Raw genomic sequence first — 23,686 nt, 5'->3', positions numbered from 1 at the left:
GGTGGTGGTTATGCATACTGTGACACATTAACAGTGTAGTGTTTGATCACCCTCGACCTCTTGTCCTGTGGCACTCTCCCCTGTCCTCGCTCCTCGCTCTCTGACTGATGGCCGCTCTGAATGTATGAGCGTCTCCCTGCAGCCTCCCTGCTCAGCGGCCATCTGTCCAGGCCTCAGTGCCAGGCTCTGTGTGCCAGAGCACGGCCCCCATCCAACCAATCTTCTCCCCCAGCTGTCGGGCCTTCCTCCCCAACAAACGCCTCATTGTCACCCGGGCCTCCATGCTAGCGTGTTGCTCTTGCCCTGTGTAAACGAGCAGCTAGCAGTTCATTCGCGTCAGAGGGGGAGTCTCCTATTAACCAGGACACCCCTCTCTCACTCTGAACGACACAGACGCTCTTTTGTTGTGATCACCATGTATGTTCTGGTGGTTCTGAGTGTGTGGATCTGGGTTTAGGGGCGACTCCCACAGTTGGTTATAGGTTTCTGTTGGATTAGGAGCCTCACTGATATGTGATTATGTTTCAAAGATGTGACATGGATGTACAGTGTAAGCCTGTGTTTCAGGGTAGGACTCAAGGTCCAGAGTGTAATGCTGTCATGTATTGGTATGTGCAAATTTAAGCACATATTATAGTTACCCACTCAAGGAGAGTTTAGATACAGGAAAGTTATTTTTGAAGATGTGGTTGTTTTATTGCATCTTGGATTGGTCTCTTCAGTAATGCTGTGATGTTGAAGCTGGATTGCTGGTATTATAGAGACTAGGGGTGTAATGGTATATTCGTCCCGTACCGTCACGGTTCGGACGTCACGGTTCGGCAGTCACGGTTCGGCACATGCAGTCACACGGCGAATACGCCTTTTTTTTTACGAGTGGGGAAAAAAGTCTGTCACTCAGGGCAGTATTACATTATATATAGTTCAGGGGGCGGTATTGCGCCTAAAAGCCAGCCGCCCGTAAATAACAAATGAAGAACAAGAACAAAACGAACACAATATATGAAGAAGAAAAGTTAGTAGCTATGGCGAGTTCACACAACACACAGGAGCTAGAAGACCCACCTGCTACTTTTAAATCAGGTGTGTGGGAACATTTCGGGTTCCCTGTGGACTACAACAATGATGGGGTGCGAGTTGTGGATCGGACGAGGGCGATGTGTCGGCGATGTGTCGGCAGCGGTGCGGTATGCTAGTGGTAACACGTCAAACATGCTCAATCACATCCGAGTCTGTCTCAGTCCCCAGCGAGAGGGCTTTCTCGACGGCAGGTGACAGTTACCGCCAACAGATCTGCCCTCACTACTGACAACGTAGACAAACTCATCTTTTTGAAGAAAAACTTGAAAATAGAGTAAAGCTTGAGTACCTTTTATTTAGGCGTAATGGCCTCACACACTCACAAGTTAATTACACATGTTAGACATTGCTCCTAAAGGTACAGATTTTATTTTGTTTTATATTTATCATTGTATTTATTTTATATTTTGACATCTGGAGATGTTATACAGTTCTGTATTGCCTTTTGTTGATTGTGATTGAAACACTTTCTTATTATTTATTTTACTTTTTAGCTGTACAGCTTACTTAACCTTTTAGTTTGCATTTGGGACTTTTTTTTGCTATTCCTTGTTGTACCGAACCCGTACCGAACCGTGACCCCCAAACCGAGGTATGAACCAAACCGTGACTTCTGTGAACCGTTACACCTCTAATAGAGACACTGTTCCTCAATAGATGTGTTCAGGACAGTGTAGATATCACCATATCAGATGTTCACTTTTCTTCAGCTAAATTAATTTGCAATAAATATATTACCGCTATCTCTATGGGTATATTAAAGTAATTAATCTTCAAGTTTGTATATCTGCGTTCTGTCTATTTTTGTGTGATGTCGTGTCTCGTGACTTGAATTTTGTATTAAGCCGTCCCTTATAGATACCATCTCTTTACGTATTAGTGATGGGAATTCCGGCCCTTTCGGCTCCCAAACGGCTCCTCATGTTACCACAGTTTACCACGGAGCCTCAGTTTTGCCACCGAGAGGCTCCGGCGCTCGCAGTTCATGCGCATGCTCCACTAGCACCCCCCGGCAGTACACTTTCCGTCACAGGAACACGCTTTGTTGGCGGCGAAAATAATCCCACCAGACTCCTTTGGCCCTCCAACAGAGGGATGTCCATGTCCTTTTTCCTTTTCGTCATTTTAAGCGATAAAAACTCAATCTTTTTTATTTGGACGCCCTCTGCTCGAGGTCAGGGCGTTCCGAGCTGAATAAGGGCATCAAATGACGGCAAGACGCCCCGTTGGCGGAAACGCTGGTTTGAATATTATGGTTAGTTGTAAACAAAATTGTTCAAGTATAAACTTGAGTACCTCAGTTCAAAATGATCACAGTTTAGCATTTTGGGACTATTGTGGAAACTTAGGTCGGTTTGATTGCAACACCACTATCCTCAGACAACACAGAGCATTGCATTGTGACTCGAGGCGGGGCCAGCCAATCAGTTTTTAAGGCAAGGCAAGTTTATTTATATAGCACCTTTCAGCACCAGGCAATTCAAGGTGCTTTACAAAAATGAAAGACATTCAGACAAAGGCATTTAAAAACAGTCATTAAAAAGAAAAGCTACAGTGCAGTAAGGATGCGTTCACACCTGCCTTGTATAGTCCGGTTGAATCGAACCCTGGTGCGTTTAGCCGCTTGGTGCGGTTCATTTGGGTCGGTGTGAACGCAGTCCGAGACCTCTTAAGTGAACTAAACAACCGGACTCTGGTCCGCTAAAATAGGTGGTCTCGGAGCGCTTGCTTGCGAACTCTGGAGCGGTTCATTGCTGGTGTGAACGCAGTCTGCACCAAAACATAGGAAGCGCAGTATTTACGTGTCACAAGAACGCTGATATCTTCAAAAATCTTTAGCGAAAGAGTCTTTCAAGACATCCGCGGTTGTTTAGTTAAAGAGTAAAGCAGAATGAAGTGTTGAACAGTGTCGTGTAAAGTAAAAATTCTCCGTCAGCTACATAAAAGTAAGAACACCTGTCGTCGGTGAAACGCCCCTCCTCTGCAGAACGTCTCTCGTGGATAAGCAGGAAAAGAACACCGACAGGCTGATCAGGAGCCCGACGCGAAGCGGAGGGATCTAGATCGGCATGAAGGTGTTCTTTTCCCCATAATGACCGCGCTGCTGCACATTATCCCGCTTATTACATGGCCACATTCTCAACAAAGTAACGACATGATGACTCCCAATATTAATTGAAATGCTTTTGTGGATTTAGAAAATTATTTTATTGATTTAAAAAATAGTACATGTATTTAAATTTACATGCATCCGCTAAGAAAATAGTCCGTTGTTACTGTTTGAACTAACGTAGCAACGGCAGGAACTGCTTCGATAGCATTTTTGAGGAGCTTTTTGATTACAGATTTGAAAAAATCGTTGCTTGCTTTAAAAGTAGCACAATTCATTATGTCAAAGCTTGGGAAGTATCTAGATATCCCTGCCCTAATGCCAAAGTAACTGGCAACTGAATATGTGTCGCCGTCTGACCTATGTCTGGACCGCTGCGTAAAAAGGAGGGTTTCTGCCCGTTACTTCTCCGCTGTTTTCTTGTCGCTCTTGTCTTGTCAGTTAGTTTCAGCCAAACTGTATACAGTTAAATGGAACGGACTTCTTTGTGCAGATGTGTGCGTCTTTAACAACGGTCAATAAATCCTTGACAGCGATCTGTCTGTTCTGTATTTAAAAACGTGTAACGTGTTTTGAATTGACCAATCAGAATCGAGTATTCAACAAAGCCATGGAATAATGTTTTTTAACGGACGTTGTCTGATTATATAATCATGTCTGTTGATCTCCAGACTAACAGCAGCATGAGAATAACCTGCCGAAAGTGCCGATGCTCCATGGTGGAGGCTCCGCTAGAAATTGCCGGGATTTGCGTTTGTACCCACTTAATGTCTGACCAATGGTTGAACAGCATTTCCGAGCACATGACTTGTGTTTAAAGTTTATAGTCCGTTTGAGTTTTGCCTGTGTGAACGCAAACCGAACCTTCTGAAAAATGAAACAATGTAACAAACTGTCGTCTGGTGCGCACCAGAGAGCGGACTATTAGGTGTGAACGCACCCTAAGATATGAATAGTTCAATTCTTTCGGTTCTTGATTTTTAATTTATTCACAGAACCTCCTTTTGGAAATCCGAACATTTCCGTCCCGATTGTTAATTTAGATTGTTTTCACCATGTTTTGCTCGCATGACATCCACAATCGGACCCTCAGGAGGGTGTACTAGCCCCCTACTCTGCTTTGCGTTCCATAACAAAGTCTTTAGGTGTTACCTGAACACCCCGTGTTACCAAAACACTATTTTTCACCCGTCGGTGCTGTGATACTTGTTCCTCAGTACAAATCACCCAAAAACTGATCGTAAACCCCTGGCTACGACGGATATCCCAAATATCCTACTTTCGAGCAGTCCCTCTCATAAATGTCATGGAGTTTAATTACGTTTAAATTTAAAACATTAAAAGAAAAAATACATGGATAAAAGTTACAGTGCAGTCTAAGATATGAATAGTTCAATTAAAAGCAGCGACAAAAAGAAAAGTCTTCAGCCTGGATTTAAAAGTAGTCAGAGTTGCAGCGGACCTGCAGGTTTCTGGGAGTTTGTTCCAGATATTTGGAGCATAATAACTGAACGCTGCTTTACCATGTTTAGTTCTGACTCTGGGGACAGAAAGCTGATCCGTCCCTGAAGACCTGAGAGATCTGGATGGTTCATAATTTAGCAGGAGATCAGTAATGTATTTTGGGCCTAAACCATTCAGTGCTTTATAAACCAGCAGCAGTATTTTGAAATCTATTCTTTGACACACAGGAAGCCAGTGTAAAGACTTCAGAACTGGAGTGATGTGATCCACTTTCTTAGTGTCAGTGAGGACTCGAGCAGCGGCGTTCTGAATCAGCTGCAGCTTTCTAATAGATTTTTTAGTGAGACTAAAAAGGCCGATTTAGATGTGGGCGGGCGGTGTTATTAGTCCGGGGTAAATGTGCGGTCTGCAGCTTTGATCATCATGTAATTGTTTTGCATTGGGGAGTCTTACAGGATCCCAAAAGGCAACATCCTGATAAAGAATGTTTTGTCGGTGTAATGTTGTTCTACATTCCTCTGCAGTGTAGTCAGGCACAGATTGAAATCGGCTTAATGGAGGAGGAAGCTAAATGCTATCAACCTGAGTTACATTACCCCCAAATACTTTTGAATAATATATACTTATATATATATATCTACTAATGATATATTTTTTTCATATGCCTATGCTGGTGCGACAATCCCACAACCACCTGTCAACAATACATACATTATCACCAGGTATCCAAACTACCATAAATCAAAATAAAAGCATAAAGACTAAATAAATGTTTAACTTAAATAATATAAATCAATGTATAGCTCCAACAACCATGATGGTGTAACCTGAACACCAGGCAGTGATCATATTGCCCCGTGGGCTGTGTTGCACTTTATCGGAGGTTCATTGAAATAAGTGAATCTCCTCGGGGACACGCATTACAAGGGAAGAGACGGTGTGTGTGTTTCTCTTTCCTTCCTGCTCCGTTTCAGAGCCACTTGTTCTACCTGCTGGACGGGTTGTGGCCTGATGACGCTCTCATTACCAGAAGGATTGTTTATGTGATATATTTTAGACGCAGGGCTTGTCTTTTGAGCTCATGTAGCTAACGAGACACCTGCTGCTTTTAAATCGCTTCTTAAAACCCACCTCTTCTCCTGAGCGTTTTAACATTTGAGTGTTGCTTTTTTGCATTTAAATTGTTTTTTGTTTTACTTGTACTTGTTGTATGGTGTGTGAGCTGAGCTGTTACTTGTTTGTATGCTTTGTTTTATCTATTTGCCTGTACAGCACTTAGGTCTGGAGGTTTAAAGTGCTTTATAAATAAAGTTGTATTGTACCAAGGTTAACAGCACAAACATTAATTTTCTTTTTATGAAAGTAAGGTTAGAAGCATGGTAAGCAGTATTGGAAAAACAAGGTTTGATTAATCTTAATTGAGAAGAGGCAAAGAAACAAAGGGATACAACATGATTTTCTTCTCTTAGATCATGTACGTAAAAAGAAAGTTGATTTACTCATGAAAACAAAAGGTATGATGATATTTCATCTGTTTGCATGTTTGTTTGTTCCTCTCTATTGTTGTACTGCTGTTCCTATTTATTGTTGTACTGCTGTTCCTATTTATTGTTGTACTGATGTTGTCTGCTGTACTCTATTTAATTCTAGTCTTGTTGTGGTCATTTAACATCTTGCCAAGGACAACAGTTGAAAATTAGCCTGCTGCCTAATACTGGCTCATTTACAGCAATGTGGATTAATGTCCTTTAAATAAATAAACAAGCATCTGTTATAACTTCATTGTAGTAAACATCCCTAATATTATCTCTCCATTCTGTTAAAGTACTGCATTTGTTTGTCATTTAAATACGGCTAACCATAATATGGGAGCAGGTGCTGGCTGTGCACAGCGCTGTGTGTACAGAGTGCCGACTCATTGCTTCTCTGATTCATTCCCGACATTGCTGTGCCGCCCGTTATCAATTGTTTGCCTCGTGATCTTTATCTAACTTCTCATGCCCTTTGAATTTGTTGTGTGGTTCATTGTCAGCCCTACGAACGAGGGCTGTGTGGGTGGAGAATGCAAACTGTACAAGATCTAATATTAACTCCTCTTCGTCTCCTTTCAGCTGAGCAGCATCAGCAAGGCCATCACCTCCGCTGAGACGCCTGTGAAGGAGAAACATGTTCGACGTATCCTCTTTTTGGAGTTGTTCTGTTTAGATCAGTATTGTGTGCTACTGCCGTTACATCACAACCTGTGTTTATTTTTTAAGTCAGTCATATATATGACATTCCTAGCCTATAAGTGTCTTTTCAGATTTATTGGTAATTGATTACCTTTAATAGAGTGAAATGTCAGCACAGTAAAGGCGTTATCATTTGGGGAATGTTTTTTCTAAAATGTGATGATTTTACTTATTGAACATACTATTGGGGTAGCCTACAACAACAGGTAGCATAATTAAAAAGCCTTAACTAAGTGGACACTACAGGGAGAAAAAGGCCATTGTATTGGATGTTGAGGTCAAAGGGATGGGAACGCTTACATTAGGAATGGTACATAAAGTGGTTACCATTAAGAATAATGTGTCCAACGAGGACAAAGTAATGGAACAAAAGCTTACCTGCCATTTCTCATAAGTTGTATGATGGAAACCTAGCCTGGCCTTTGTTTTCAATTAATTGAGACATGGCTGCAGTCAAAGTCAACTTTATTGTCAATCTTTCAGTTTGTGTCTACAGACAGAGATCGAAATACCGTTTCCCACAATCCCGAATATATAAAATATGTATATCCTATATATACACAATCAACAGACACATTTATACATGTGCTCACATTAAGATACAAAAACACAACAATCAACAAATACAAAATAACAGTCACTTCAATATCTTTGGGAATGTACATTAGTGCAAGATTGTCCATAGCAAAAAAGTGTCTGGTGCTCGATTTGAGTGTGTGTGTGGGGGTGTTAAAGTCCAGTGGGACATTGTGTGGGGGTGTTAAAGACATGGCCCGTGTTGTGTGTTAAATCAGCAGCCGTCCTGTGATAGTTTGTACTTCCTTAACCCCACGCCAACAGGAATCATCCTGGGGACTTACAGGGAGAAGGGAGCCTACACCTTCTGGTCCTACGCTCTGGGCTTCCCCCTGGCCAGCAGCTCCATCCTCAGCTGGAAGTTCTGCAGCGTTCTGCACAAAGTCTTGCGAGACGGACACCGAAACGTACGACACCAAGTTCTCTTTTCTTACTGTATATTACCGTCTATTGCACCAAGGAGTTGTGGAGTGATCAAAGACTGTTACAACAGCATCAGTTCAACATAGAGCTGAGAAAAAATAATTATGCAATTTGTGGGTGTGATCTAATCAACAAACAGTGAAACCCTGCATGATGTCACTATTGAATCAATATTTTTTTCACAATTTGTCATTGGTTTACTATTATCTCTAGATTCAGGCTTTGTTCTAAAAGCCTCACATTTTTGCGGTCATCCTACAGGTTCTACAAGACTGCATGAGGCATCACAGTTCTTTAGTTGAAATCGGGAAACTATGGGTGAGTATTTACAGGTTTTAAAAATAACTTTAATACATTTGATATCCTGTGAAGCGAGAATCGATAGATTTTCTTTCCCATTTGTATTAATTGTGCTTAATACTTGATTTCCAGAGCAACCTCCATGACAAATACGGACAGCTGGTGGCTCTGTATACCAAACTGCTCTGCACAAAAATGGAGTTTCATGCAAAGGTAAGAGTGTCCTCTGTCGCATGTCACACACCACAAGGTATGCTAGGTGCACATGATGAAGGATTTTGCGTATTGTTAGGAATTTACACCTTGATTTAAACAATGTACAATTTAAAAAATGTACCTCTGCAGCATTCAGAAATCCTACCGAACCTGGAGGCATCAGATGAGCTCCTGGAGCGCACCGCAGGGACCGACGTTAATAATGTGTGAGTTACCGAATACTGCTAGAAGTATGTTTGGCATTTACTGCTCAATTCTACTCATTTTGTACAGCAGCTACATCTTAATACTTTTCACAACAATAATGCACATATTTAATTTAATTGTATTATTCTGAGTATTTTGTCTACTATATACTGTATGTAGGTTTTTGGTATATCTATAAATAATTATTAAACGAAGGCAATTTCCTCATTACCTGTTTCTGATCAGTCATAAGCACAGCCAGTGGCATCCAAAGCTCGTACAAAAACTAACGGACATGCCCTGCTGCTCTTTTCCCCACACAGGGTCTCATGGTCATTGTTTCCTAGTGGGCTTTCTCTGTGTTAACGAAGGTATCAACTTCTCTCCTGCAGGTTCCAGCTCACAGTGGAGGTGTTTGATTACTTGGACACTGAGCTGAGGCTGGCCGAGACAGGTGAAAAAAACAAAACCCTCCTCCCTCCTCTCCCCCCTCCTCTCCCCCCACCTCTCCCCCATCCTACTCTTCCAAGGATAAGAAACTTGAGCTAAAGTAGAAAGCGGCAACCCGCTGACATTATCTATTAATGTACAAGAGCCCTTTGAAGAACGGCTTATTGTGAGCGCCTCTTGTCCTCCTAGTTTTCACAGTCTTTTTTATTTGAAAGTGATACAAATCAGGTGGTTCCACTTCCAACTCATGTGCTCCTGACTAAATTAGGTTTAACTGGTAAGGAAATGCCTTCAATTATGGGACATTACATTTGTTTCCTGCAGTGCTCTGCTCCTCCCAAGCCTGCAGGGTCACGTCTGAAAGAAAAAGGGTTTTCAGCTGCACCGTGAAAGAAGTGTACTCTTATATGGTTTCTCAGTCTCAGCACTATGTGTTGGAGTAAGGCACCACATCTCTTTAGTAATGTTCCCATGTTGCTGAAAGTGTGTGTTGCTTCCTCAGCAGTCAGCAAGCCACTCAAGTAACAAGAGAACACACAAGTGAAAACTCACTCTTCAACAGTTTCTGACTTAATGGAAGAGTTGCCCTTTCAGCAGAATTTACATAATTAACTAAATAACATCAGGAGAGGCTTTTTTTTAAATGTGTTATTTTATATAACTTTTATTTTTACTGAATCAGTAGGGGTTTAATTTCATTCAACATTACACCAACAATCAAACATTAAATAATACCAAAACATGAACATACATAATATGATCTATCAGGAATGTATACAAAAAGAAAAAAAAACAGTGGTTGTCATTTAAATATGTTTGTATCCCCATGTATCCTTGCTGAACATAAACCCTCCCACCTAGTCGCAGGAGAGGCTTTTTAATCATCAAAAAAGGACTAGACAGTCATTATTTCTAGGCATATGTGTGCTGCAGCTCAAAAAACAAAAAACCGTTCACAACGGATTGTTTTGTCTGACGGTCAGAAGGGATACTTGTATGTACTGAATGCTTCTGTCCCTGATCTCCCTCCCAGTGATCCGACAGCTCAACACATCCATCGCCATCTCCACCCTCACATCAGGCCAGTGTCGCCTGGCTCCTCTCATACAGGTCGTCCAGGACTGCAGTCACCTCTACCACTTCACCGTCAAGCTGCTCTTCAAGCTGCACGCCTGTAAGAACGGCTCCCTTAAACATTACGGGATAAATGGTCAAAATAAAGTCTAATATAAGGCTACATTTTAAGATGATTGTTTTGTCATCTCGAAGCGTAACATCTTTGTTCTTTGTTGTTGGTTTCAGGTCTCCCTGCAGACACCTTACAAGGACACCGTGAACGTTTCCATGACCAGTTCCACAGGTAGGTTAAACACTGCTTCAGGCTACAAGCGAAGAGATTGACTGTGAAAAGAATGACTTTTAAGTGGATGCAAAGAAAGTGAGAAACATAATACTGCCTCGCCCAGCAATGACCCATGCAAATGTGCCCATCACTGCTTCCCCTCCCGCCCTACGTGGTGTATCAGTTGGAGTTCCCAGGGTTTGAGGAGATGGTGAAATTAGAGTCTGATATTTATCACAAATGATATAGTTAGATTTGTTTTCATTGATGCTCATTTGTCTCTTATTGAAATGAAACGGTATGCCATACTTACCTGTGGATTTTCCAGGGGTGCCAGTGACACACAATTGGAAATTAGACACTTTCATATTTTTAAAGCCACCTTCTTAGCAAATCTATATTCAATGTTTTTTGTGTGCCACAATAGTGTACAGTTATGGAGTTAACATATTATCATTTTGGGGCTTTAACAAGCAAATATTAATATATAATGATATATGTGACCCGCTCTATCGAAATCAGTCGGAAGTCGCAACGGCTCATTTAAAAAATAAACGTGGATTTGCGTAAAAAAATAGTTTTTCAGGGTTCGGGTGTTTTGTTTGATTTTAAACAAACAAAGTCTTGGCTTTTAGGATATTAAACTTTTATTTCCAAAATCACACGCTAAATACATACATTTTTACGCTTGTAAAGGGAAGATGACAGCTCTCACTCGCCACTCTGCTCTTCCGCAGCGCCGCCCCTACCCCCTCTGCTGAAATTATGAATGTAAGGCGTATAGTAATCATAGATAACACGGCAGGGTCCGTTACAGTTTTTTTTCATCTGATTTCAAATAAACAAAGTCTTGGCTTTCAGAATATTAAACTTGTTTCGGCAAATTCAGATGATAAATACAGCTTTGCAGCTTCGGTATAATTACAAGCGGAGAACGGAGTAACTTAACGTCACAGCAGGCACAACAACAGCCGGTGTTTCTCGTGAGTGTTTTCCCCGGGAAACAAACGATACACACAAACGCAAAAATACACAAACATATACACACACACACACACACACACACACACACACACACACACACACACACACACACACACACACACACACACACACACGAGCTTCCCCCAGACCAGTAATCCAAACCAAAATATCTACTTTGATAATTTGCTCCGCTAAAAATCAATCAGATCGATGGATTCCAGAGAAGAGGAAACTTTGAAGGCCTTTTTCTCAAAATGATGACTCGGTGACAGTCATTATATAATGTGACATATTTTGCTTAACATTTGGAGAACAACAACAAGCTAGGAATCTCCTCTTTCCAGCAGTGTATACAACTCAAAATGTGTCTTCGGGTCAATGCGACTGATTTCGATAGAGCAGGTCACATATATTCGGTTGTTTTAAAGATATGGCCATAGCCTCGGCCATATACTTCAATACTTCACATGAATATTTCACTAGATCAACCACATTACCTGCCAATTATAATCAAAACACATGAGCCATCTATTGTAAGTCCTAAGCTTATATTAACTTGTTGTCTTTTGCCCCACAGCCTTAAGACTTTCTTCAATAGAGCCAGAGACATGATTTACTTCAAGAGACTGATCCAGATCCCCAAGCTGCCTGATGTAAGAGTCTGAGACCTAAAACTGTTACAGTCTGCTACAAACTGGAGAAATTAAATCATTGACATAGACAGCTAAGCTATGATGAACCTTTCCATTACGTTTTTATCATAGTTGACCAAATATATCAATCAAAATGTACAGTTTTACCCACCTTTTATCTGTCTCCTTTTCAGTCCCCTCCTAACTTCCTGCATGCGGCTTCCCTTGCCAAGCACGTGAAGCCAGTGGTGGTTATCCCTGATGAAGACTATCCAGAGCAACCTGACGACGATGATGACGAGCCCGAGCCGCTCATCGAGGTCAGTGACGTCTCAACACCCAGCATCCAGGCACAGCCACAGGTATGTATTTTCATACACAGATGCTCATACGCTAGTAAAATGACCATGTGAGAGCTTTCTTTCACTTATTATTTCACTTTTTCTCAGCAACTGGACATATTTGATCAGACGTTTGGACCCCCGAGTGGAGGCTTCGATGACAGGTGAGCCTATGGTTGTTTTTCATGTCATGTGATTGTAAATCTGACTTTTTGGTTTCAGTGTGCAATCTGTGCAGCACATCATAACTCTGTGTTTTCTCTCTGGCAGGGATCTCCAGATTGAGAACATGAAGCGAGACCTGGAGCTGTTGAGAGCTGAACTAGAGAGAGTGAAATCGGAAGTAAGGACTGTTTGGACTGAATCGCCTATTGCTTAGCTGTCAGTGTCTTGTATGTGCACAGAGGAGGCGTGACAGCAGAGGGCGTTATTATCTGTGTGCGAAGGAATCTGGGTCATGTGCTGGGTGGAGGCAAATGCTGCTCCTGCCATGTGGAATGTGGCAAGTAGCCTCTGAACGAGAAAAGGGAGTCCAGTCGAGTCTTTGACATCACAAAAATGATCCCAGCCTGCAACATTTTTTGCTTCCGATACTCATACTTCCTCTTTCTGCTGTGCCCCATGTTTTGGCACAAAAGGTAGACGTAAAGTAAAAACATCAACATATAGCATTTTTCTTGTATCGTGAGATGTTAGTGTTTGTAAAATGTGTAATGAAATCAATAGATTATCCTCCTTTATCTCCTGTAGGCTCAGCGTTACATCACACAGCTGAAGTCCCAAATCAACAGTTTGGAGGCAGAACTGGAAGAACAGCGTGCTCAGAAACAACATGCTTTTGTGGAAAATGAGCAACTGCGCATGGAGCTGGAGGCTACGCGCCGCCGAAACGCAGAACACGAGAGCACGCAGGTCGTCTTCATCGAAGCAGAACGTAAGTCTACACTATCTCTAACGTACATGGAGGAAAAGTGCATGAGATAATCCCGTCATCTCCTTTTTGCTGTGCAGAAAGAGCCCAGGCCACTGAGCAGCGGTACAATAAGTTGAAGGAGAAGCACACAGAGCTGGTGTCCAGCCACGCTGAACTGCTGCGGAGGGTAGAGACACATTGCAGACAAGTTAAATTAAACGTTGGCTGTTGGTTGTGACACTAAATGCGTTAATGTGTTGACAGAGTGCAGACACTGTGAAGATGCTGTCAGCAACACAGCAGACGCAGGACGAGGTGGAGAGGACCAAGCAGCAGCTGGCCTTTGAGGTTGATCGGATAAAACAGGAGGCCGACATGAAGGTTTGTGGGGGTTTTTTCTTGAAAGATTAAGATACCAGTAAGATGGCAGTGCTGTTCAAATGTATGCAAACAATGTTGTCATTGTAGCTGGAAGAGCAGAAGTTTGAAATGGAGAAGCTGAAGAGAGAGCTGGACGAGAAGATGGCAGAAATGATGCGCATCAAGGGGACTCTGCAGAGCAGCGAGATGGTGAGCTGTCGGCTAATTCACCACCTTGTAGTATTTAGAGATGTTCCATATTCAGAGGCTCAAGGCATGTTACACATATCAGGATTTTCCTTCTGACGCTCACGGCCATCTGCCTCTTCTGGCTTTCCTCATCGTTCTCTCTCTTTCTTTGCCAGACGTCGGAGCAAATGAGCAGCTCAATGACGGCTCTGCAGGCGGAGAAAGAGCGCCTGATGCGATCTGTGAGCGAGAGGGAGGCGGAGCTGTCGTCTCTGAAGCAGACGGCCACGCTGCAGCAGTCCTCCCTCCAGCAGGAGCGAGAGAGGAGCAGCAGGGAGATGGTCGAGCTGCAGGGCAAACTGCAGGAGAAGGTCAGTCGGCATCAGTGGTTGCGTTAGACTTTTTCGTTGTCCGTCATTTTGACGGACAGGATCGTAACATTTCCGTCATGATCCATTATTATCCGTCATTTTATTTTTCATGTTTTAATGATGAGATGAGACGTATTTAATATTTATGTTTGGGTACTGAGCAGCAAATGTTCATTCATTCATATTTTAATGATTCATACAGAACTTTTAAGGGCATGGAGAAACAAAAAGATGAACAGAGACACCGACCGTGTGGTCACTTTTCATGTCAACACGAACATGAATGATTTATGTGTTCCTGCACTGACAGAGAGCAGAGGGGGGCTGAGGCCTAAACAGGCAAATATGAACCATGCCATTGTTTTAAATGAGACAATTACAATCAAAATATGAACAAAACATTTACAAGAGCAACTCAATTGACCTGCTGTAACCTGAACGCTGAATTCTGCATCGTCGTGCACCCTCGGGCAAATCCGTTACTCATCTTAGCTTCTCTACAGATGTCGCAGAACACTTTGCCATCTTCCCTCCTCCGCCACTTAAACTCTTGCTCCCACTGAACCCGGTACTCCCGCTTGAACTCCTTGCCACTTGCTTGCCCCTCTGCCGCTGGCTGAACGTTGTCAGTTTTAGTCTTACTGACTTGTCCTTCATCCTCCACCGCATCAATCCCTCTTTTTTCACCTCGTTTATCCACACCATCACAATCACTGGGCTTATTAAAAAAGCTTCGGACGATCAGCTGCCGTGACATTTTGCTATTGCTAAAGCCGGTTAAACAACAAGGTCAAAAACAAGACTAGACAATAGCTAATTAATATACACACACTCGCCACCAACTGGACAGGGGTGTGAATGACTAAATAATAGTTACAGACTACAGTGGAGTACAGAAGGTCGACCTGGCCACTAAGGATGTAATATAATGTGGGCCGCTGGTGGACATTTTGGTGCTGTTCCGAGTTGTGTTCTAATCTGTCAAAATGACGGACTGCTTTCAGATTTTTCCGTCATGGTTAGAAAAAATCCGTTTGACGGAAAATATTCGGTTAACGCGACCTCTGGTCAGCATCCAGGCATTCAGTTTTATTCACTGTTTTAGGTGTCTTAGCTTGCAGGTTCAGTGATTTCTTAATCCCAGGTGTCACATTGCAATCATAAGCAAATAAACTGGGCATATTTGTTCAATTGCTATGTTAACATGAATTGCAATAATTAAACTTTAATCAAATCATTATTTACGAATTATAATGACGTTCCGCTAAATAAGGATGTGGGGTTTTTTCCATGTCTATTTATAGGCATGCAGTTTAGAGTTGTACAAAACAGGAAAGAAAAAATTAAATAATGCCTCACAATCAATGTTTAAAAGCTTTTAAGAAACCATGCTGTGACAAATAATGGCGTCCAATATGGTCCATGTCACACACACATTTACCAAATATTCAAACCATAATAATCATAGAGTAAAATGGCTCTAAATCGTATTGTTAATAAAACTGCATTGTTGTTTCATGGGATCTATGTGTGTGTTTGTGCATGCAGTCGAGTCAGGAGGAGCAGCTGAAGCAGAGGCTGCTGGAGGAGCAGTTTGCTCTGCTGCAGGGCACCGCCAGCGAGGCGGAGAACATCATCCAAGATGCTGTCGCTAAGCTGGATGATCCCCTTCATATACGCTGCACCAGCTCTCCAGGTCAGACCCCTGCTGTCATTACAGCAAACATCGTGTGTGTGTGTGTGTGTGTGTGTGTGTGTGTGTGTGTGTGTGTGTGTGTGTGTGTGTGTGTGTGTGTGTGTGTGTGTGTGTGTGTGTGTGGTGTGTGTGTGTGTGTGTGTGTGTGTGTGTGTGTGTGTGTGTTGTGTGTGTGTGTGTGTGTGTGTGTGTGTGTGTGTGTGTGTGTGTGTGTGTGTGTGTGTGTGTGTGTGTGTGTGTGTGTGTGTGTGTGTGTGTGTGTGTGTGTGTGTGTGTGTGTGTGTGTGTGTGTGTGTGTGTGTGTGTGTGTGTGTGTGTGTGTGTGTGTGTGTGTGTGTGTGTGTGTGTGTGTGTGAAAAAAAAGCGAAGATCTCACAGACATCATCGTTGTTCTCCAGGAAATTTGATCAGAGTTCAGTCGACTCAACCTTAAGAGAGAAATTATGCTTTAAAAAGAGAGGGGGGGGGGGGGGGGTATATTGTGTAATGTCGTCCCGTCAGGAGAACCATCGGTCGCTGAGCGCCTGTGTGTGTGCTGGTTGACCATAAGTAATTTTTCTAATCTGGAGACTCTATCTAAGCTTTTGTTCAATTCCCCTGTTTGTCCTCTAAACACAGATTATCTGGTGAGTCGGGCGGAGGCCACGCTGGGCTCCGTGGACAAAGTGAAAAAGGGCCATGCAGATTATCTGAGTAACATGGGGGGTGAGTTGGCTCTCTCTGATTCGTCATCATGCTGCTGACCTCATGACAGATGTGTAAATGTGGCCTGCTGCCCCCTTACTGTATGCTCCTGTCTCCAGATGCTGGGGGGCTGCTGAGGGCGCTGACTCAGTTCTCCCACTTGGCTGCGGATACAATCATCAACGGCAGCGCCACTGCACACATGGCCCCCACCGACCATGCAGACCGTAGGGAATATCTGAAATGCACTGTGGCGGCTTCCTAGAGGCCTTAACCAGACCCTCCTAACGCGTTATCCTTTAATTCATTTGTTTAACTCATAGTTCTGATGACTTGTTTGGCTCCAAAGATGTGTTGATGTTGTGTGACTCGTGTTTAATCTAAATAAAATCATTTTCACATGCACTCAACAGAGGAAATCAAAAACAAGAGGCAAAACTCAAATTTTAAATAACGAACAATTTAGATCGTCTTTCTTACTCGACGTTATGGAGGATAATATTACTTAACATTTAAAAACTGCATCTCTACGGCATCTTTCAGACAGGGTGCCCATCTCTGTGTTCCTTAAGAGGCTGGTGGGAAATGTAGTCTTTCATAGTCTCCACTACATAGGTCACGATTAGGTGGCAATATTTGGCCTTTTCCACAAAACAAATCACTGGCTCTTACACTAACCTTTGGCATCACACCAGTTGTGATTGTAGTAATCAAAACCTTAACTTTAAATTCCTCATGCTGCCATAAAGAAGTGAGTTTTAAGTCACTGTGAAAAAAGGAAGGTATTTTTATGTTTGATAGTTGCTCACTTTTGCTCTTTTATTCCCTACAGGACTGACGGAGAACTGCAGAGGCTGTGCCACGGAGAGTCTGCAGTTCTTCAAGGATCTGAAGACAAAGACCACCCTCCAGAGGGCAGACCCTGCCGCTATTCGCGTCATCGTTCAGAAGATCCTGAACCTTGGCCAGGTGAGAGCAGAGCTGCGACAATCAGTCTGCTAATCATCTAAAAATTAAATAGACAACTATTCGTTTTTTAATAATACTAATGAATTGGAGGACATTTTTCATGCAAAAGATGTAAAAATTAAATCAGCTTCCAGCCTTTCATATTTTCCTTTCTTCCTGTATTTTATTTAATTAAGATGAATGTCTTGTTTCTTTTTAAAACTTAGACTTTAAGACACTGGGATGAAACTTTTTTGCTGTTTTATGATATATATATTTTTATTTACTTTTAATCCGCAGGTTTAGAAATATTGAAAATTATTTTTAGTTGCAGCCGATAAAATCTTTATTCCTTCATCGAGACCTTTTTAACAATTGCTTTCCATTTTCCCCATTGATCTTTTTAGTCCTTCACAATACAGTTAACTTCTTTATCACTGCTAATGACTTCCCCTCTTGTTGTACTTAGGAGCTGCGACCAAAAGGCATGGATGTTCGTCAGGATGAGCTCGGAGATCTGGTCGATAAGGAAATGGCTGCAACCTCTGCTGCTATTGAGGAGGCCGTCCGCAGGATTGATGTGAGTGTTATGAACTTTAAGATATGCTGAAAAGATCTGCGATAAATCAAGCTGTAATATTGTGCAGTGCCGGCTGTAACTCAATGTCAATTCATGGTTCTGTATTTAGGAAATGATGAACCAGGCTCGAAAGGACACATCAGGAGTTAAACTGGAAGTCAACGAAAGGTTTGTTCATTTCCAAATAATGAATAAAGACATCCAATGCCTCGTGTTATTTGGACTTACTTCATTGAAGGGTATATTTAATAACCTTATTTCTCTTGCATTTGTATCCAATTCCCAGTTGGGTATATTTTGTTATGTTATTCTTCTTCTTCCAGTTTAACAGATTAAAGCAGCGCACCAGAAGTGTTTTGAATGCTATCACATTATGCATATTAGATACAAAATTAGAATAGACATCATTAAGGCAGTAATGGGACACAGTAGCGACACAATATACCTCACATACGTACATTTGTTCTAACTTTACTATTTCACTCTTTTACAGAATCCTCAACAGCTGCACCGACCTGATGAAGGTACTGTAGTTTGATGTTTCCACTAATATACTGCCATGTTTTGACCCTGCATGTGTCCTGTTTGTAATAAACATTGTTTAATCCTCTGTAGGCCATCCGCTTGCTGGTCATAGCATCTACAGACCTGCAGAAGGAGATTGCCGAGGGTGGGAGGGTGAGTCACACTCATTTTAAACACAAAATTGGCAGCTTGCTTTTGTTTGAGTTTAACCGCTTTTGTTTTCGAGATCTTCATTATTATTCAGATCAAACTTACAGTAGTTTTGTTTTGCTTGTTCAGGGCGCAGCCAGCCTGAAGGAGTTCTACGCCAGAAACTCTCGCTGGACGGAGGGACTGATCTCAGCTGCCAAGGCGGTGGGATGGGGAGCCACAGAGATGGTGTAAGTCATACAGGATATATTCTTTCATTTTAATCTCTGAACATGTACGTCTAATATACATTTGTTTTGCAAAGTTCATGTGTCTTTATGACAAAAAGAGTATTGCAATTGCCAATTTTAGGTTGCATCTAGGATTTTCACAATACCAGTTTTTTAGTACATAACCTTAGTGGTCAAAAGAGTTCCCAACAGTAATTTACTTGTATTAGCTATAAAATATTTGGAAAAAAGCTATATACTGTATCTTTGAGTGTCATACTTGTGTGAGAGAGTTTGTAACAATAACTTGGAGTACAAAAAAAACAGTTTAATAAAGAATATTAAAAGTCATGCAGATGAATTAACAAAAAATCAACAAGGCAATGATTGAAGGGTAGCTCGACTTGACTATCATGTGTGTTCATAAAATGATAGTTATTTATTCATTAAAATATCATCTTCGTCTTCTATGCCAGTGTATTACGACATAAACACCTTAATAACGTTGTCCCCTGCCTCCTCACAGGGTGTCTGCTGATAAGGTGGTGTTGCACACGGGCAAATATGAAGAGTTGATAGTCTGCTCGCACGAGATCGCTGCCAGCACTGCACAGCTGGTCGCTGCCTCGAAGGTAATGGGCTCATTTCCAAGTGAAATTGTGATATTTTACATTGTGTAATGAGGCTGTTGGTTTAGTGTCTGACCTTTGACCCTGCTCTCTGTACACTCAGGTTAAGGCAGGCCGCGGCAGTACGAGGCTGTCGGCCCTGCAGCAGGCCTCCCGCCATGTGAACGAGATGGCAGCTAACGTGGTGGGCTCAACAAGGACCGGCCAGGAGCACCTGGAGGAGAAAGGCGAGGACAATTAGATCTGTGAACTAGACAGATGTAGTATTACATTCAACATGTTACCAAAGTAAAAGAACAAAAGCATTAACATCAAAATATACTTTAATACAAATACTTATTCTGCTTGACAGCCCATTTCAGAATAATATACAGGACATATTGGGTTATGACTGTTGATGTCTATACATTCATTATTTGTTCACCACTTGCAGCTGGTAAAGGTGGAGTTCATTTTTACTGCCACGTCGCTTGTGAATTTCACCCAGGGATCTATACAATGAACTTAACCTACAAAAATACATGATTGATTTTTGTTTTATTCATCTTAATCTGAATCTGTTAACTCCTAAATGTAGGTGAGTAGACCACTGTAGTCTCTGAAAGGCATCTGTCTAATAAAATCTCTTTTCCTGTGCAGAAACCATGGACTTCTCTGGGATGTCTCTCATCAAGTTGAGGAAAGAAGAAATGGAGTCACAGGTAAGTCGTTGGACTTGAGGGGTTTATGAGTAGCTGCAAAAAGCTGCAAGTGTATCTGAGCTTTGATTTTGAAACTATATATGTTTAGATACTGAAAATGTTCAGTCTGCATATATGCTAATAATAAACTTTAATTAAACACACGTCGTGTCATATTCCTGTTACCTTTTTTTAATATTGAGCTCAGAAGGATACATTTTAGAAGTGTGAGTTTCATTATCAGTTGCAAAGCTTATCTTAACCTGAGGACTACCAATTGATATTGATTTATCAAGCCATAAATAAAATAAAATAAAAACAGTCAAACACTGAAATAATCCTTTAATACCTTGCTATGAACAAGTCGTTAGATCTCAGATAAGAGTAACTCATTTGACATGGTGGGGTCTGTTTATTTCCCGCCCCTCAGGTCAAAGTGCTGGAGCTGGAAAGTCAGTTGGGGAACGAGCGTCTGCGTCTGGGCGAGCTGAGGAAGAAGCATTACGACGTGGTCGGAGTTCCTTCAGAGCCGGTTTCTGAGCGGAACGGAGAGACCTCCTCGATGGCCTATCCTGCCAACATGTCACCAAAACCCAGCAAGCCGGTGCTTTTCAAGAAGCCGGCTTTGGCCCAGAAACCCAACCTCCTACCCAAATCCATGGTGAGGGCTGTGGAGGAGATGCAGTGGTAGATGAGGAAATGGGATACAGTTTGATAAACAGGAGTGATCTAGGCACTCCAAAAATAAGTAGTAATAATAATACATTTTATTTAAGCGCTTTATCAGGTAAAAAAACAAGATAAGATAAAAAGTCTAATTTAAAATTGAGCTATAAAACCACATTTATCACAAGAACACAACTTCAATCACACATTAAAAGCTAGTTTCTTTGAAAGTGGAGAGCAAACATGATGATTATTAAAAAACCTTTAGTTGTAGTGTCTTAATCATAAAAAAGTCAATAAGCCAAGTCCTGACAAAGACCCACAGAACATGTTGGCTTTTTTAGGATTTACCCACAAAATGAAAGGTTGTGTAATATTTCCTTCCACCTGACGGATCATCTGCGATTGAGTTTACATAGCTATCTTTCATTAGAAACAGTGGGTGTTTCTCAATGTCGAGGAAGGCTGCTCCAGAGCCACTATTTCAAGCATACTACGTCATCGAGTGCCGCCGAAGGACTGTTCCAATGTCCAGCATACTTGGAATTCTACCGAGGCCGGCGTACTTCGTAGCGAGAAATTTCGAGGCTGCACATGTGTAGACTCCGGTCTTAAAATCCCCACAATGCTTTGCGCACGGACCAATTTCCAAATCTTTGGCGGAAATAGCGCTCCATTTAAGGCGGGGCCTCTCATATTTTCAAACCACGATTTTCATATGACGCACACCTGTTCCACAATTCTTTGTTTTCCGAGGCTAGGAAGGATTCTTGCCTTGCTTCTGAAGCAAGTGACTCGGAAGACATGTGCTACCAAGCAAGCGTCCTCGACATTGAGAAACACCCCCTGTGTCGGTATACATGTTTTTAATCCGTCTCTTTTCTTCTATATGTTGCAGTTCAAGTAATGCCGGAGCCGAAAAGGAACATTCTCCACTACTGGATGGTTGGATTGCCCAGATGAAGGTCCTCTTGTTGTGAACATACTGTTACTTTTAAGTTGCATGCTGACGACAATCCTCTGCATCTCACGGTTTTCTCCTTTCTTTATTCATTTGTTTTCCACCAAATGGCACAATGGTGTTTGACCCATGATGCCTGTTAGGAATATGCTGTGGTTCCCCCTGCCCCCTTTACTCTTTTCCTCTTTTAGAGAATTGATACATGCCATGCAGGCGAAACCCTTTTTTATTGAAGTATTTGGCATTAATAACAAAACTGTTTAATATTAAAATGTTAGGCTGTGGCAAAGTATTTCTTTTAGCTGATGATGGTACTGCTGCTGCTTTTAGAATGAATACCTTTATTTAAAATAAATCACAAATTGACAGAATAAGTTAGATTTCCTCTTTATGTACACTGCATGTTATTTATGTTGTGGTGGGCGGTAAAGGAAACTTGGGAAGCACATTGTGTGCGTCTATGTTGCTGCAAAAGTTATAAATACCTCTGGGTTGGCCTTCACAGTGGACACTTACCTTTATGTGCAAAGCAGCTTTTTATCAACAGGCCTTGGAATGTTCTGTAAAAATGAATGATTGAATCAAAGCTGTCTGACATACAGTCTGTACAGCACTCTGCCACATGCACCATGTTTCATTTAACTTTAATAATCTACACTCACCTCTTGAATGTCCCTTTATTACAGCAGAACCTGGATACTTTGCTAAAGCATTAAGAAAGACTTCATGCTTGCACACACATATTGGATGTAGGCGTCCTTGATAATCAAACGCTTGTTTTAGGCTAAATGAAGATGTAGGGTTAGTTTATGTACAATATAAAGTTCTCTTTGCCTCCGGGAGCTTTTCATACAGGGTCTTAAATGCATCTTTTATGTTCTTTCCTTTCCTCTGTACGAAATGTCTTTATACACTCAGATCTATTAATATATTTTAGTAAAGATAATAGTGATTTCTCCTTGTAAGAAGTGTAAATGTCAAACAAATAAACAATAAATGTTTGATTTTAATGTCCCCTTGTTTCGATCCAATTAACCTTTTTTTCCAAGTTGCATGTGTGCAAAGATTTGAGCAACATGTAATCATGTATAAAGAAAGAAATATTAATGTTTTTCTCCTGTTCTTTTTAAACAATATTAAACGGGCTTTATACTATTATACCTATGTTGCAAATGTATTATCTTTTCAATTTACACACGGCATCTATTGCACGTCTGTCCGTCCTGGGAGAGGGATCCCTCCTCTGTTGCTCTCCCTGAGGTTTCTCCCATTTTCCCTTTAAACTGTGGGTTTTCTCCGGAAGTTTTTCCTTGTACGATGTGAGGGTCTAAGGACAGACGGTGTCGTATTGTCATACTGATATTCTGTACACACTGTGAAGACCACTGAGACAAATGTAACATTTGTGATATTGGGCTATATAAATAAACATTGATTGATTGATCTCTCAAATTTAAATAAAGCTCATTTGTTAGGTTGCTACAATTAACCAAAGTTCACTGTTTGCTCGGTCTATAACTAAAACTGATGAACTATACAAATAAAGATATTGGTAAGGTTTGTAGCTTAAAATAGATGTATACATTATTTTATTTTCATAGTTTTATCACTAATTCAGTTATGTTAATACATACATTATATATAACGTTATTGTATCTAAATGTGTTGTATCTATTGCTTTATTATAGGCTGCTGGCTTGTAGGCCCAGGTTGTGTTGGGTATTTTAAAATTGTAATGGTGTGCATAAAAGGTAATGCCCTATTATTATGCACCATTATTACTGACATGC

General features: G+C 41.5%; 1 protein-coding gene across 1 annotated transcript in view; it reads left to right on the top strand.

Annotated features, from left to right (window-relative positions):
• The window catches only part of hip1rb (huntingtin interacting protein 1 related b), a 34,042-nt gene extending 11,126 nt beyond the window's left edge, over positions 1 to 22,916 (top strand). Inside the window, exons 2-32 of the mRNA XM_034091184.1 lie at positions 6,766 to 6,829; positions 7,726 to 7,868; positions 8,146 to 8,202; positions 8,317 to 8,397; positions 8,530 to 8,606; positions 8,979 to 9,040; positions 10,070 to 10,210; positions 10,339 to 10,396; positions 11,940 to 12,015; positions 12,189 to 12,356; positions 12,444 to 12,499; positions 12,606 to 12,678; positions 13,086 to 13,269; positions 13,347 to 13,435; positions 13,513 to 13,629; positions 13,717 to 13,818; positions 13,974 to 14,168; positions 15,717 to 15,864; positions 16,483 to 16,569; positions 16,668 to 16,775; positions 17,381 to 17,517; positions 17,966 to 18,076; positions 18,186 to 18,244; positions 18,570 to 18,600; positions 18,692 to 18,754; positions 18,881 to 18,981; positions 19,487 to 19,592; positions 19,693 to 19,816; positions 20,229 to 20,290; positions 20,700 to 20,930; positions 21,834 to 22,916. Of these exons, the coding sequence (XP_033947075.1) occupies positions 6,766 to 6,829; positions 7,726 to 7,868; positions 8,146 to 8,202; positions 8,317 to 8,397; positions 8,530 to 8,606; positions 8,979 to 9,040; positions 10,070 to 10,210; positions 10,339 to 10,396; positions 11,940 to 12,015; positions 12,189 to 12,356; positions 12,444 to 12,499; positions 12,606 to 12,678; positions 13,086 to 13,269; positions 13,347 to 13,435; positions 13,513 to 13,629; positions 13,717 to 13,818; positions 13,974 to 14,168; positions 15,717 to 15,864; positions 16,483 to 16,569; positions 16,668 to 16,775; positions 17,381 to 17,517; positions 17,966 to 18,076; positions 18,186 to 18,244; positions 18,570 to 18,600; positions 18,692 to 18,754; positions 18,881 to 18,981; positions 19,487 to 19,592; positions 19,693 to 19,816; positions 20,229 to 20,290; positions 20,700 to 20,930; positions 21,834 to 21,842 (3,120 nt within the window). The 3' untranslated portion in view covers positions 21,843 to 22,916. The remainder of the gene's footprint in view (positions 1 to 6,765; positions 6,830 to 7,725; positions 7,869 to 8,145; positions 8,203 to 8,316; positions 8,398 to 8,529; positions 8,607 to 8,978; positions 9,041 to 10,069; positions 10,211 to 10,338; positions 10,397 to 11,939; positions 12,016 to 12,188; positions 12,357 to 12,443; positions 12,500 to 12,605; positions 12,679 to 13,085; positions 13,270 to 13,346; positions 13,436 to 13,512; positions 13,630 to 13,716; positions 13,819 to 13,973; positions 14,169 to 15,716; positions 15,865 to 16,482; positions 16,570 to 16,667; positions 16,776 to 17,380; positions 17,518 to 17,965; positions 18,077 to 18,185; positions 18,245 to 18,569; positions 18,601 to 18,691; positions 18,755 to 18,880; positions 18,982 to 19,486; positions 19,593 to 19,692; positions 19,817 to 20,228; positions 20,291 to 20,699; positions 20,931 to 21,833) is intronic.
• Positions 22,917 to 23,686: the final 770 nt, after the last annotated feature.

The sequence above is a fragment of the Pseudochaenichthys georgianus genome, chromosome 9, assembly GCF_902827115.2.
Source record: "Pseudochaenichthys georgianus chromosome 9, fPseGeo1.2, whole genome shotgun sequence".
Classification (NCBI taxonomy): Eukaryota; Metazoa; Chordata; class Actinopteri; order Perciformes; family Channichthyidae; genus Pseudochaenichthys; species Pseudochaenichthys georgianus.
The sequence above is the reverse complement of the archived record's forward strand: the minus strand, read 5'-3'. Positions and strand labels throughout refer to the sequence as shown.